The sequence below is a fragment of the Rhyacophila brunnea genome, unplaced genomic scaffold (genome assembly GCF_057557595.1).
Source record: "Rhyacophila brunnea isolate RB1 unplaced genomic scaffold, BYU_Rbru_1.0 scaffold_22, whole genome shotgun sequence".
Taxonomy (NCBI): domain Eukaryota; kingdom Metazoa; phylum Arthropoda; class Insecta; order Trichoptera; family Rhyacophilidae; genus Rhyacophila; species Rhyacophila brunnea.
In genome coordinates this window covers 30388512-30404576 of record NW_028232882.1, presented here as the reverse complement: position 1 = coordinate 30404576, position 16065 = coordinate 30388512, and the positions used below count along the sequence as shown (strand labels likewise).

The 16065-nt window shown below is 35.2% G+C and overlaps 2 protein-coding genes across 2 annotated transcripts; both read right to left on the bottom strand.

Annotated features, from left to right (window-relative positions):
- Positions 1-1428: 1428 nt before the first annotated feature.
- Positions 1429-12919, bottom strand: PolG2 (DNA polymerase subunit gamma-2, mitochondrial). Its single transcript, XM_085949422.1, has 6 exons — positions 12307-12919; positions 10222-10374; positions 8111-8291; positions 5401-5519; positions 5163-5267; positions 1429-1870 (listed from the first exon to the last, which is right to left on the bottom strand). Exons 1-6 carry the CDS (start codon positions 12751-12753, stop codon positions 1811-1813), a joined length of 1065 nt encoding a protein of 354 aa, XP_085805548.1. The 5' UTR covers positions 12754-12919; the 3' UTR covers positions 1429-1810.
- On the bottom strand, positions 12787-14730 carry GatC (glutamyl-tRNA(Gln) amidotransferase subunit C, mitochondrial). Its single transcript, XM_085949424.1, has 2 exons — positions 14288-14730; positions 12787-12964 (listed from the first exon to the last, which is right to left on the bottom strand). Exons 1-2 carry the CDS (start codon positions 14626-14628, stop codon positions 12787-12789), a joined length of 519 nt encoding a protein of 172 aa, XP_085805550.1. The 5' UTR covers positions 14629-14730.
- Between the last annotated feature and the right edge of the window lie 1335 nt (positions 14731-16065).

The window sequence follows — 16065 nt, the reverse complement described above, 5'->3', positions numbered from 1 at the left end:
TACATGTAACCATTTAAAAGTATGTTGACACTTCATAATCATCCTATTCTATCATAACAAACTATAACATCAATAGATTGATCTATTATAGCACCTATTCCACGGTCTTTCACGTAATATTCTATAGCAATATGATAACCGATTGAACTATGTGTCGGTATAGTATTTTCATGCCAACTTTTTGTTTTTGATTGTTTCATATATGCGTAATTTATAAATACAATGGAGACATTATTATCTAATGAGCGATTTGATTCTGTTCAAATTCTAATATTTTATAAGTTTATTGTTTGTCTTGGAAATAAAATAAAATGTACTTGTATCATATTGTGATGCGTTATATTCCATATTGGTCTTATTATTATTACTGTAGAGTTTTTTTAACCTCCTTCAAAAACCATTTTATACATATTGGTTAAATATGTGTTAGGTGTTTGAAAACACCGACACACTCTACCAGTGTTTCCCAACCGCTGGTTCACAGAAAATTTATGCAGGTACATTATTATGACCGCCACGCCATATCCTGAAGCGGGCCCCTAGACTAGTTAAGACGGTTAACTTATTGTAAAAATTAACAACTCAATACATAAATATGATAAACTACCCTCGATAGCCACCAATAGCAGTCTTGTGTATAGAATAGATGCACTGATAGGTTGAGCAAGTGGGTAACATTCATTTCTTGTAAAATAATCTGTTACATAACCTCTTTGTGAGACGACCAAGATCCACATTGCATTGTAGAGCAAATTTTAAAAAAGTAGTAAAATAATCACAGGAACACACTCAGGCTTGAGAAAATAACATACTAGACTAGATGTATTGTGACTTCTCCGGGTTTCAAACCCATAATGTATTATGCATAGCTTCAAAGGATACTGCTTACCTTATACAGTAGAACCTCGTTAATAAGAACACTGATAATTCGAAATTTTCGCGAAAAAAAAGTCCCTTGAACATTATTTTCATATAAAACCATACCTATAATTCAAATTTATTTTAGAGTCCTGGCATATAAAAATATTCAATAAATCGTAATAAAGTACACTATTTCATGAGCCAGTCATTGAAAATTGTGACAGACTTTTCTTAAAACATCATAAATTACTTATTTTAAGAAGGTAATAAAAATAATCCTGACGTTTTATGATCCATTAACACACACGGAACCGGAAATTTGGTAGGCACATCTATGATCGTAAACGATATTAATGAAAATCATTTTTTTTTTCAAGATTTTAATATTTTTCCCCATACATTTCATAATTCGTAATTCGAATTTTTTTTCGATGTTTGGTCCCGTGGAATTCGTATTAACAAGGTTTTACTGTAGTTAATTATATAATATATTAAAACATGAAAAAGAAATAAACCAAAACATAAGTGTGGATATTATCTAATATCGATACTAATAAAATACACTGTCAATTTCTTTCATCAATTTATTTACACATCTCTAGTTTATAAAAAAAAACAAACAAACAATATTTGAAACAATAATTTCAACATAATATATCATGAAATAATACAAAACTTATATAATCGAGACGCTCTCCGACACATACAGTGGACTGGGGACATTACCACAAATCGCAGGAAGTCTAGCCATCTTTATGTGTGAGGAACCCAAGACCTCTGGGTAGTTGATATTAGCATTATAATTTGTTATTTTGAACGATATTAACTTCCTAACTTGTGTTGTCATTTGGTATTCAATAACTTGACAAACCTAATTAGCGTAATGTGGTCTTATTATGGAGCATAAGAATGGAAGCATTCGGCCTAAGGTTGATCAGGATTTGTGTCGTTAGAAGTTTTTGAAAAGCTGTGATAAGTACGTCGTTAGGTCAGATATGTGGACATCTTCCTGAAAGATAAAAAAACATAATTCTCAGTAGGTATGTATATGGAAGTATAAAAGTATCTACATACTAAAAAATTCAATATTTGAATTTAAAATTGTCATAAAGGTTTGTTTCTTTTAATCAAATTTAATCGGATACGGTAGAGGCTCTCAAAGCGTGCACCTTGGCGTTATTATTAGTTCTTGGTAATGCCGTATAGATGTTCCTAATGTTTCTTGGTGTAAATACATCATTTATTAATTTAACAGAAGGTCGCCTTTGGTGCGTGTGTGTGACATAAGGGATTCGGCAACATGCAATTTGATGTGATCTTATGATTGATAAAGTTAAATGATAATTGTGTTTCCTGACTAATAAAAATGTCTATTTATCAAATATGGCTACCACAAAAAGGGGTCGAGATGAGTGCTTTATAATAATCATATGAATACGTTTATTAATTAAGGCGCTAAGTACCAAAAACAAAAAACCTGACATTTTTATAGAAAAGTCTTCTACATACTAACGCCAATAACTTCAACTATGGTCTAAGTGCCTCAAGCAAGTCAAAAAAATACAGCAAAATATTTAAACCTGTCGACGTTGTAAGTCCGTTGGCCTGTTTTATTTATAATGGTGTAAATAGCACTACAGTGGTCAACCTCATTCAATATGAAAAGGCTGACGATGGTGTGTTGACACCTGCGAGTTTTTAATAGCTAAAATTAAAGAAGCTGCCGTGATTGCTTCACACTGTAAAACCACATTTTTCATAAGATCTGCTTCATGAAATTTTACTGCAATGACTAGGTATTTTGTAACTACAGGCAATACTACTTTTTGGTACTTAGAGCCTTAATTAATACATGTATTCATATTATGATGCTGTGCTGACAACCTGATATATCAAGTAGATTTATTTAAAAATACAAAAAATTGCTGAAAATACACGGAATGCCTTTAATTTTATCTTACGAAACCCTTGGGATCCACAGAACACCATTTAAGGAACACTTCTGTAGAACATCGCACTGCCTTTAACCAAAGCGATAGGTAGGGGGGCCTGCTAAACATCCTGCCTGGGGGCCCATTTCAGGATGTGGTGGCCATGGACGATATACCTAGTCATAGTCTTCTCCTGTTGCCAAGCACCGGTGTGACCTTCTCAGAATCGGCTCACTGGCAGAGCAATTATCTGAGCAAGTAGTTGGTTATATTTTACAATTCCTAATTAAATTGGTATAGGAACAAAATACAACTAAATATTATTATTACTATATTTCAGTTAACTCTTACAGCCGTATTCATACAGTTTTGAAGCGCGCTCAACGCAGTCAGTGGTTTATCGGCCGAATAAGAAAGCTAGAAAAAATGAGATGCGCACAGGAATGAAACATGGAGGCCGTCCACCTCTTGTCAGTTTGACACATGACAGGAGCATACTTATATACCTATACATTACGTAAAGAGTTGGCAAAAATGAATTCATTACAAGTTTTTGTTGGTTAGAATTGTCATTATACTATAATAATATGTAATACATATAATTATAATTGAGAACCCATCAATTTAGTAAATTCGGTAGAGCATTTGCGAACTTTAATAAAATAGGTACTACATAATAATATGAGCCTACTAGGTAGTTACTGCTTTATTTAAGATATTATTATATATGCAATTGGAAGCAGTCTGCATTGTTTCAAAATATCACCTAAACTGTAATAAACAAGATTAAAATCTCAAACACACTGGTAAGACTGTCATAGGCTGATTGGTATATGATAATAATTAGATCCTTTTTCATTTCTGTATGGTACATTAGGACGGATTCTCGCAGTCAATAAATGTCATCTGATAACATAAATGAAGTTAGCTGCGAGACAAAAGTGTGGCCACTCGATTCCTAAATAAATATTTATATTGTTAGAAATATAAAATAAATATGATGTCATAACTAATAAATTATTTAAAGTACATGATAATTATTCATTTATAATTATTAAATTTATATGGTACCGTTTGCACATTTTTACACCAATTCACAATTTCAATATTTTAAATTAATTATCGGGGTATCAAAATTTAAAAATTGGTAACATTAGTCTCGGCCAGTGGCGGCCGGTGGTCTTCAGAATAGCATTTTCTGGTAGTGCGCAATGGTTTACCTTCTATACCCAGCATTGGAGTATAGGGCAAGCACAAGTTCACGCCACTTCCCTCGGTTCAACGCCAACTCTTGCGCCTCCTGCCATGTCAGACCTGCAGTACGTAGGTCGCTTTTGTAGCACCGCTGCAGGGTGAGGGAGGGCCGGCCATGGCAACGGAACCCTTGAGGCTGTGCTATAAGGGTACGTAGTGTCACAATCTTTGGCGGCATCAGGAACACTTGTCCTAGCCACGTAAAGGTCGTAAAGCGTCTCTCCATGATTACCTTAATCACCGAAGGCTGCCGTGTCAATAAGCTAGGATAATATCTTATTGTAAAAAGACCAAAACGTTGAACTTCTCGAAAGGTAAATTAAATATGTCTTTGTTTATTTATTATATTTTTTAAAAGAGTTTTTAAACAGTTCAAATGATTTAATATCAATAAAGAAAAATAAATGTCACGGTTTACGACTTTACGCTCTGGGCAAACAATGCTTCAGCCAAATAAATAACCGCTGATGTGTTTTTTTGTTTACTGAATATATTTGAGTGGTTTAGAAATAAATGCGGTAGTTTGTATTTTCGTAAAAGTTTGGCGATTCATTAAATCTTAAATGTGAAATTGTTAAAAATTAACTCGCCAACATTGTTATAAAACAGAAACTGGCGTTTTTGTTTCTAGAGTCCTAATTTTGTGCGCCGATCTAAAAGTGTATAAAAAATTCTATACAAAACGTCATTACTGGACATTCGACCACGGTTTTAGAAGTATATAATGACCTCATTGTAATCCTGTGCAAACTGAAAATCTGTTTGGATCGTAATCGCTTTGCGCACAAACGGAGTATTGTTCATAGTTCGCGAAGTGAGTGATACACGTATGAATAACAATGAAAAGTTGACCGATGTCTTCAAAGATGCAGGCGGTGCGTAGCACTTGGATGGTATTAGAGGAGCCGCCGCTGGTCTCGGCATGACGCGTATTACGTCAGAGATGTGACGTCACTATTCAACAGAGTCTGTTTAGGTTTATGCATGCAAATTTGCATTAAATAGCTTGAATGTAGTTTGCTGTTCTATGCATACGCCAGTTGGTATAAGACTACCAGAAGACTGTTACAGCCTAATTCCAGAAGGGGGATCAATTTAGTAGTTAATAGTATTTACCTTTAGTGTAGTGTCTCTGCTACGAAGTTGTATAATGCCTTGTTTGAGTGATGTATCGTCCAATATGATTGTGTATGGTATTCCCCATTCATCATTCCTACGAAACTGCAACAGGAAATTAGATTCAATATTTGTACTATTTTTTCATCATAACCATACAGTTAAAGATCTGAAGATGTCAACGAGTTATACCGAGTCGATTAACATTAATAAGTGATCATAATAAATGATTATTAACCTGATCTTTTAAAGGACTCTTTGTACAGTCAGATAGCAACATGGTATGGATTCCAGCTTTTCGAAACTGCTTTGTCAAGTAAAAAGCCAACTGTGCCAATTCCTCGAGTATTACTGGATCTAAACAAATAAAACATAAAACGTGTATAATCGACAATCATAATAATTATTTAGATTTACACATTATTATTATTAAAAGTAATTCATATTATTTACAGCTGGCTTTTGGTTATCTTGTATTGGACTAGCTTGGGGATGGTTCTGCGTTTGGAGCCATTATGTGTTCTTAATTTTGTTTGTTTATTATTGATAGCAACTTGATCAAAAATCACAAAAGATAGTAGCAAATATTGAGAGCGTACTTCAGTGAAACGGTAAATAATTTTCAACAGCTTGTGCGACGAAATTTCTCACTCGTCGCCTGGACTAGCCAATCAGAGAGTGACAGTCAAAGTGTGCACACGTCGATTAGTTTTGTCATGGCGTATAGATAGCGTAAAGATGACTAAAAAACTTTACGTCATCATCATCAGGGGCGCGACAACCCGGTGTGAGTCCTGGCCTCCTCCAACAGCTCCCTCCACCTGTCCCATTCCAGTGTGGCCGCTTTCCAATTTGGTACCCCCAGAATACGGCAGTCACTGGCAGCTCCATCTAACCAGCGAATCTTTGGCCTCCCTCTTCTTCTACGTCCAATTGGATTGCTGGACATCACTCTCTTTGCCGGTTCATTGTCATTCATATGGTGCACATGACCTAGCCATCGCAGTCTCCCAATCTTCATTGATTGAACTGCGCTGCAATCTTCGTACAGCCCGTAGAGCTCAGCATTATATCTTCTCCTCCAATTGGTGCCATCCCTGATCGGTCCATATATACGGCGAAGAATTTTTCTTTCAAAGATGTTCAGGGCTCGTTCATTTCGCAGAGTTAATGTCCAGGTTTCCGATGCGTAGGTGAGCACTGGCTTTACAAGTGTCTTGTAAAGAGTGCTTTTAGTTCGGCGAGATAGTAAGCGGGACTTAAAATGTCTTAACAGACCAAAGTAGCATTTATTCGCAGACATGATTCTCTTGTTGATTTCTTCTGTAATATCATTATGTCGAGTTACAAGAGATCCAAGGTATATGAAACTGTCGACCGTATCAAACTTGTATGCACCAATATCTAACTTTGGTGTGACTTCTCGTGGTGTGACATAGACAGGTATGTATTTAGTTTTTGCCTCGTTTATTTGTAAACCTATTCTTTTGGCAGAGGCTTCTAGTGCTGTGAATGCCTTTTTCAGCGCCAATTCTGATATGGCAATGATGTCGATATCATCGGCATACGCCAGCAGCTGCACAGGCTTAGTAAATATCGTGCCGCTGCCTTGGGCATCAATCTTTGCATCCCGTATCGCCTTTTCTAGCGCAATATTGAAAAGAAGACGTGCCAGAGCATCACCTTGCCTTAGGCCATTCAATGATACAAATGGCTCGGATATTTCCGCTTGAAGCTTTACCCGGCATTGTACTGGTGTCATTGTCATCTCTACAAGTTTAATTACTTTCGTCGGAATTTCAAATTCTCGCATTGCTTCGTATAACCGGTATCGATTAATGCTATCATAAGCTGCCTTAAAATCGATGAACAGGTGATACGTGTTAATATTGAATTCAGTGGTCTTTTAACCTCATTTAATGTCGGTGGTTCTTCGTTATCATCCATGCCACTTTGTACTGATTCCTGGTCATGAGTATTAATGTTAGTGTTGCCGGCATCATTATGGGGGGTATTTAAATGTTGATCAAAGAAACCCACCCACCGGGCAAGAATACGGTGCTTTTCTGTGAGTATCATGCCATTGTCATCATTGCACATTGTGATACGAGGCTTAAAACCGTTCCTAACATTATTTATCTTTCTATAGAACAGCCGACTTTCTTGGGCTTTATAGTGTTCTTGGAGTAGGATCATTTCCTTTTTTAAATAATAATAAATAATAAAAACTTTACGTATGTATTAAAAAAGAAAACATGACAATGAATATATTATTCTTATTAGTAATATAACAATAAACATAACATTAAATGCACGCATGTTGGATTTTTATGACAAATTATATTTCATTCGGCATGCGTCATTTGCACAATCCGCACATCGCCTAGCCACGATCTTTTTAGACCATACCTCAACTGAAGTATAGCCTTAACAGAATTTATGTTTTGACCACTTGACCATTGTTAAACAGTGTTACCAGAATATTGTATTCAATACAATATTTTTGCCAGCATGTAGGTATACTATAAATGCTGGCAAGAATAAGGTTTTGTTGAGAATATTTTGCGACCCACTAAATATACCAATCGACGGTTGCGACCCATAGGTTAAGAAACGCTGTTTTGACTCAAACACAAATTGAAAAATGTATGTGTATTTACCAGACCCAAGATTCGAACATGAAACCCACGACGTTATAAGCCGACACTTAAAACGCGCGGCCGTTGTTGGAAATTGTGTTGATAGCTACATCAGTAAAGCACACTGATGTGGGTTCAAGGCCCATTTTTGTGCAAAAAGGTGTGTTCCTGCACTTGTTCCAAATTGTGGATAAAATGCAATCATTATAATAGCGTTCAGTCGACCAATCGAAAGAACCATCTATACATATTTAGACATTATTAATTTTTCACTTATCATACATTGATCAAAGCGTACACAGTTATTACCTTCACCCCCTGCGGCAAAAATGCACTTGTGTGGTGTAAGTTTTCTATGAAGTCTGAGAACACAATTCATGGGATCCGAACTGTCGTCCAATCCATCGAAGAACAAACCAACGATTGCATTTTCCAGTGACATTTCACTGCATATCTTTGCGGGCACTATATCTTTCAAGCTGTATTTTTTCTACAATAGAGAAACATTCAAAATTACATTTATTATCAGTCCAAAAGTTTAAACTATAACTAAACTTATAATCATTTAATGGTTACTTCATCAGTACAGGTTAATTCATGATGTTGAATCAGGTTGAAGGCAAGGAAGACCTACTTCCAGATGGAAAGACCAAACCAAGAATGCTATAAGTTTTACATTGAGAAAGGCCCAGTGTGCCACTGAATGTCAGGAGGGATGGGGCAAAGCTGTGAAGAAGGCTGTTTGACGAAGAAGAATTGAATAATGGCAGATACAGTATACCTACTGTCTTAATTTTCTATATATTTTAATTGACATGGCAATGTAAATAAATTTGTATATATTCAAGAAGATAATATGATACATATGAAGGGTACATGGCAAAACACGTTCATTGACAATATTATGATAATTGTGCAGGAGAGCAAAAAGAAGAATAAAATTGTTATCGGTTGGAAAATGGGTTTAATATTAAGTAAAAGAATTTATATATTGATATCTCATTAATTTTGAAATATAATAAAGTGAAACAAGTAATAAAAACATATCCTACGTTTTTGTACAGTTTCATACACAATGAACTGATTTTTGTCTTGACTACACTTTCATCTTCCTTAATTTATGAAGCAATGAAATCGATTTTGGTAGTTCTTATGATACCATTCCTGAGCACTTCCTCTGTTGAACAAATTGGCATTTATATTTAAAAAATGCTATGAGCCTGTTTTTGCCGTCGTGTAGGCTTCATATTTTAATACCGGTAGTCTTTCGTGTTTGTGTATATAATTGATTCTTTCGACCATGTCCGATCCTAATAGGATTATATGGGGCTCCACAGAGTAGAGGTTTGTATTAACAGAATTTGTTTTTTACGAGAAATGGATGTCAGCCACTTGCTCAACCTATTAGGTCCATACCCTGACAGACACAAATTGAAAAACAATATGTGTACTTGCCAGACCCAGGATTCGAACCTGGGACCCACGGCGTTATAGTCCAACGCTTAAGCCGCGCGGCCACCGTGGGTGTTATTACCATATAATTGATACTTAAAATAAATTTCCTTTGTAGGAAACAAGTAAACATTTTAAAATATTTACATACAGTCGAACTCGGTTATTACGATCACGGACATAGCGAGATCTCGGATGTAATGAGGAAAAAATTCGTTGACATTTTAGTTTATGATTTTCTCCATACAATTTTATTCACTTTTATAACGAGCTACTTATCGGATATACCGAGCAAAAATATCGTCAAAATGTTTCTTAAAACTGTTAATGTGTCGATTGTTTAAAAACATTTCGACCCTAAGCAATAAAATCTGACAGGACACGATGCCGCCGGGGTCGGATTACGTTTATGAGACTAGTTAAGTGTCTAAATATCTAATTGGTGTTTTCGCCGACATTATTGAAAAAGTATCCACGCATATGGTTGAAATTTCATGTAAAAAATCCAACCTTTGTGAAGTCAGTTGGTACCTACCAGCGTTTATTACAATAAACAACTTCTTTTGTAGTTTATGAATGCCATGCTTGTTTTGGGGAAAAATTCTAATTGTGTATTTTTGTTTGAACTGCGACTTTTTGTGTTATGTGACGCTCATTTAAAAATACCTATTCTCTGATATAACGAGTAATGCTTATAACGAGCAAATTCAGTCGGTCCTATATTCCACGTAATAACCAAGTTTGACTGTATGTAAATTCTGGTTAAAAAAATTACAGCTGTCGAATTAGCAAGTTATTCGTCGTGTACGTATATCCACATTCAAATCACTAAATGAAACAAAATTATAATTATTCAAAATTTTTTAAAATTACGATTAATGCACCGCCCAGTTAATACGATTGGTAAATCGAGGGTTAACTATAATATTATGTAATATGTATTCTAATAATCTATAGACATTAATTACCCGGCTTTCCAAAATGCCATTATCGTTTGGAGTTATCGATATGGTTTCTAAGATTTGATTGCCCCATGAGAATTTGGCGCAGATATTCACTGATGCATTTGATGTAGATGAGTTTATTTCATCAAGATAAAATCTTCCAGGAAATGCTGACATCTAAAAAAAAATACATTCAATTTTCATCATTATCGTCAGCACTACAACCCGGTTACATGTAAATTGTACGTAAAACATTTCACCGTGGCACAGTTCGCCGTGAGCTTTCTTATCGGAAAGAGATGACCGTATAATACGCTCTCCAATTTTATCAGATTCAATATGAACATTAATTCAATTTTCATAGTTGATTTTGGCAAAATTTATGAATTCAAGAATGAAAACTTAACCTAACAAATAATCCAGTATATCGACTATTTTCAAAATTTGTTTGTTCCTGTCTTCCTGTAAAGTGTAAACCGACAAGAACCGTGTTTTATTTAGACATGAATTTTATGTCAGTACCATACGACCCAAAGAGGTTGGACGGTCTTTAAATTCACGGTGAAGTGTGATACGGCGACCTGCATACGTACAAGTTTCCGGACACACTACAATCCAACTGGAGTCTAGTCTGCCTCTAGGAAACGGTCACACTCCCCTCTGCCTATTGCTAGCTCCCTACCATTCCTTAACCTTAGGGATGCAGTATGTTTTTTTAGTCTCTGAATACTCAAGGATATTAATAAAAAATATTATCTGTTTAAAATGATGCGAAGTCACTAGCATAGGGCAGTGGTTATCGCATTCAGAAATCCTGTGGCTGGGTCAATTTTAAGTGTTGTTGTTTTTAAGAATATTATACATAATATGCTGGCATTCAGTGTAATGGTGGTTTATCAAATAACTAACGACCGATCCATTCTGTTAAGATATCTTCACACTGTAGAGGTCCATATTTCTGTCTCCATATACACTGGATGACCACTATATTTATTAGGAAAATTGATTTTAATCCACGTCATGCAGTGTATTATAAGACATAACATGTCATATTAATTGAACAATCATTATAATTATGAAAATCTTCACAACGCTAGGAATTGAATCCAGGATTTTCTGGATGCAAGTTGATGCTTTGTAAAAATAGTCAGGAGCATCTAAAAAGGCATTGTTTAATGAGTCAATAGCAGTGGCAAGGGGTGGAGGTAGGCTGTCAAGATCCAACACAAATAGTGCACACTAAACTTTGTCAGTCATTCTTATTTGTTTTCATTGAACTAAGAGCGGAATGCAGAAACATTTGTCATAACTAAAATTTCCTTAGCAGAAAACACTATGCAGAAACATTGTCCTTAGTTAAGATCATTTCTATTGAAAATAATACCATATTTAAAAATTCTCTTTCCTATAGTTTAGGTTAATTATTTTATAATTTTTAAACGATGACAAAAATATGACAACTGCATTTTATAAATGCAATAACTATAAATACATTATTAATATTTAATTATAATACTCTTATGTTTCCGTTATAAGTCATTATACGTGATTCCACAGGCACTGCAAGATATTTTTTTAACATGGTAACACTAGCGTCAAGTGTCATTTTATCATCTGTCATCTTGTATTTCTGCGGGCTGGCGTATACAAGTAAAATAATATTCTGCAAGTACATGCCAAACGAATTAACACTATCAATATCCATATTGAGATAAATTGTTAAATGAATATGAGTGTATGGACTGTTTTATAGCACGCGAATTTATTTTGACAGCAGCTGTCAATGGTAATACAGAAAGAGGAGTGTTCATAACAAAAGTTGTCTATGGTTAAGGATTCCTTAACTCTATACTCAGTATAGTCTATAGTTAAGTCATCCTTTTCGGTGACGTATCCTTAGGACCGAAATCTTAGATTGTGCATGCCGCTCTAAGAATACAATTTGCAGATGGTACTGGTTAGTTCTTAAAATCCAATTAAACCCTGCCTAAACCAAACCAAAATAGTTTATGTATGATATGGGCGATCTGACAAAAATAGTGCACATTTATTCAGTAAATAGCGGGAAAATGTGAATGTTCTGGGCGTGTAAATGTATAAATAATGTACCTTTTTCCACCACAGCTTCCGTTGTCTCTGCCAGTAAAAGAAATACTGCATGCCCTCTTGCGGAGGCAAATACATGGTTGATGAAAGCTTTGTCGAACAGAGGCTATTAAAATAACTACCTTCTGAAAGAACACCATCTTTGCTATCTTTTTTGATAACATTAAAAATCTCAGCTATACCAAATGGTAGCTGTTCATTAGATATATCACTAGCTGTTTTATAATGCTCTTCATGTAATTTGATGCTTGTATCTTTTGAATTGAATAAAAATACATTACTATCGCGATTAGTAACATTTGAATAAATCCATTCAGATTTTATATTTTCAAGGAATAGTCCGCCGGACGGTCCAAACTCATAATTGAGCACCCACTTTCCAGATTTTGAAATTACGGGGTGAAAAAATAAATACTTTTTGGCTAACGACAACATTTGTTCAAAAATCATCTTGTTGTTTATGCTTGAATTCGATATTGACGGTTATAAAGATTCTTTGGTTTCTTTAGATGGATCTTCATGAAGTAAATCGTCTCGGGCTTCGAGGGGAATGTTGCCAGGGGGTGCGACGAAGTAGTCCTCTTCTGTCAGGACGGCATTCTGCAGAATGTCTTTCTGGCAATTTCCATCGGTCACTTCATCGTCACGCAGTGGAAGTGCTCTGAAAATAGATACATTTGAAACAGGAAAAGGCTAAAACCGTTAAGAAACCTCACAATAAGACAGGCGTTAAATTCAACTATTTAGTCAACCTAGTGTCCATTTAGCAGCAGAGGTCTGAAGTAGCACATAATTCTAGAAGTTGGTATATTAGTTTACACAGCAATTATTCAGAAACAATGCCTTTGATTACTTTTGGAAACAGTATTAACATCCTTGCCTTTAGTTTAAAACAGGTTATTAAATAATAAAATATTAATGCTATCGACCAAGGATACTTGATGGAATTTTAATTTAAATTCTAAGGCTAAAGCTACATAGGTAAATGCTTCGCTAGTGCTGAGCTAGGTGCTATGCTTGTCTACTAAAAACACTACTGCCACATTGCACGCTACGTGCTTAGGTACAAATTCATTTGACATTTGGGAGCGCTCAAGTCAACAACGATGTCACTCTCAAAACTAACCAGAAAGCTACTTTTCACAGAGAATTTAAGGTTAAAATTTCGAAAGTCTCAAATTTGAACTTGTTGCATGTTGGGTGCATAATGTCAATTCATCCCAGGCGTCATTATTCATAACCTCAAAATATACGGTATTTGACTTTTGTCATACTGAAGAAACGTCCGCCATCTTGCAAAATTACTAGGTGACGCAATGAAAATAACCAACACGTTTGTTCGCCGGGAGACTCACAAGGTGACTAATAATCACGTAGCGAGGCGCGAAGCATGCAGTGTGGCCATTGCGATAGTATAGTGTGCGTCCGTTCGCTAGGATATGTCACCTAGCACGTAGCCACCAAGCAAGGCACCTACATGCCTATGTGGCCTTAGCCTAACTGATTTGAGTTTTGTACTATCTATTCTTTTTGTAGTTTTTTTCAAAACGGGTTTCGCCTTTCGACATCTTCAGGCACTATGCACACTCACCGAAGGCAAATGCACACTGACAACGAATACGGTTAATTCTCACTTATATAATAAATTTATTCAATAAAATAGGGTAAAAACCTTATTACCTGCTAAGTCAATGATCAAGTATAAATGCAATTTTTGAATATTAATTTGCAGTATTTGTAAAAACATCCATTTCTCGTAAAAACCAAATCTGTCAATACAAACCTCCACTCTGTGGAGGCCCATATGATCCTATTAGGATCGGACATGGTCGAAAAAAGAAGAATTTGTAAAAACCAGCTTGACCAACCGAGAACTGGACCATATAAGATCTTTTGAAAATGGAAACACCAATGTACTAAGATGATATCCAACTTCTGGTAGGAGAGGAAACCGAAGAAGAATATTACTTTAATTCGCAGTTACCTGTCTTCTAGTACAGTGTACATGGGTTCAACATTGTCCGTATTGATGTGCAAAATTCGATCAGCGAACAAAATTGCATCTTCCAACGTTTCGATTCCTTGCTTATTGGCGCAGTCCACGAGAGACAGCTGCTCCAGAAGTGAGATGGTCTCCTTGTCTATTTTAGTTTTGGTCAAACTAAATTCGCTGTCTTTTATACAATCCACTGGTACTTTAGTTTCAAACTTGAGGGATTGAGTTTTGGATGGTTTAGGATCTAGTAATGGAGCTCGCGAACTTTTTAAGCGGTTAAATGCTCTTAAATTATAAATTAAACATACTTTGTGGATATTTCTTAACATAATTTAAGTAAATTTTAATATTATTATAAGTTGAATGAATTCTAATATTAATCTAGAATTCAAATTTGACAGCTTGATTTGTAGGTTATGCACAATATTAGTCTATGGCATCCATTGGATTGGTTATGCATGACCATAGACACGTATATTAGTCTATGGAGACGAACACCATGATAAATAATTTATATTTTAAATTTATATTAATAAAATATTAAATTATTATTGCCCTTGATAAAAGTGGATATTAAAAATACCTGTGTCTACGAAAAATGAATAGGTAACCAAAAATAATTTGTGGCGAAAGAAAAATTAAAACAAGTCATAATATTATAATAATTGAAAAAAAATTATTAGGAGAACATACCAGCTTTATCATTATGACTGTATATTTGCGTCAACGAGAAAAGGGATAAATTGAATCAACGCCTCTGAAATACAAAATTTCACACAGAAGCATAGGAGTTTCAATAAAAAGTTGTCCAATCTTAAATCTTCTCTTGACTCTCCCGAAAAATAGTGATATTATAATCGTAACTTTACAAGACCTAGCGAGGCAGCTGGCTCTGCTAGTCGTAACTTTATTTTCCTTTCATACTTAGATTTTCCCCCTCAACATAAGTTTTAGAAGAGGATATTTTAAAATAACATGTTCCCTTAGGCTGCCTTGAGGTTTTTTCATGTACAGTACTCTCTCAGTAATCCGCCGCACGATTATCCGACAACTACCTACTATAATCCGCCGTTATTTTTACTAGTTGAAAGCACAAAATCAAGTTAAATAATTCGCCGGCATTTGATTGTCAAATTCAGTAGTCCGCTGCGTAAAAGTATACAATGCAGATGAGACAGGTTTATTTTGGAAACTTCTACTTCGTAAAACATACGTTCATCACGAAGAAAGTAATGTACCAAGAAGAAAAGTGGCCAAGGACTGCACCACAATTATGCCGTGCTCCAATACAACCGGGACATACAAAATGAAACTTTTGGTCATAGGAAAAGCCATTCAAGAATATCTGCCTCACTGAACAACAACATAATTTATTAGTAAATATGTAAGTACTTGATTTCGATTACTTATAAATAAAACTGTAATTTGCTAGTACAAATTTCTCAAAAAAAATGTTTTTACGAAATACCTGTTTTAATTATTACCAAATTTTGTATGTATGCACTATAATCCGCCGCTTTCACTAATTGGACACTTGTCTGGTTTTTGGGGTGGCAGATTACTGAGAGAGTACTGTATGTATTTATTTTTCAGGCTCTGGGGCCCTTACCAATTCAGGAGGCCTACGGTAAAGATACATTCTGAGATCACACATCAATTGAAAAAACGACAGGTGATTCCTGAGTACATTAAAATTATCGCCATAGATTTATGGGTTGCCACCGCGTGTTCTTCCTCCTTGTTTCCTCGCTTGTTGCAAAGGCTAT

What these genes read in the sequence shown, in the direction of transcription:
- PolG2 (XM_085949422.1), bottom strand. Translation starts at nt 12,753, where the DNA reads ATGATTTTTGAACAAATGTTGTCGTTAGCCAAAAAGTATTTATTTTTT. An exon ending in GGAAGCTGTGGTGGAAAAAG is followed by an intron (nt 10,375 to 12,306) that starts GTACATTATTTA and finishes ATTTTTTTTTAG; the next exon opens with ATGTCAGCATTTCCTGGAAG. An exon ending in TTTTGCCGCAGGGGGTGAAG is followed by an intron (nt 5,520 to 8,110) that starts GTAATAACTGTG and finishes TTATTTGTTTAG; the next exon opens with ATCCAGTAATACTCGAGGAA.
- GatC (XM_085949424.1), bottom strand. Translation starts at nt 14,628, where the DNA reads ATGTTAAGAAATATCCACAAAGTATGTTTAATTTATAATTTAAGAGCA. An exon ending in TACACTGTACTAGAAGACAG is followed by an intron (nt 12,965 to 14,287) that starts GTAACTGCGAAT and finishes ATCTATTTTCAG; the next exon opens with AGCACTTCCACTGCGTGACG.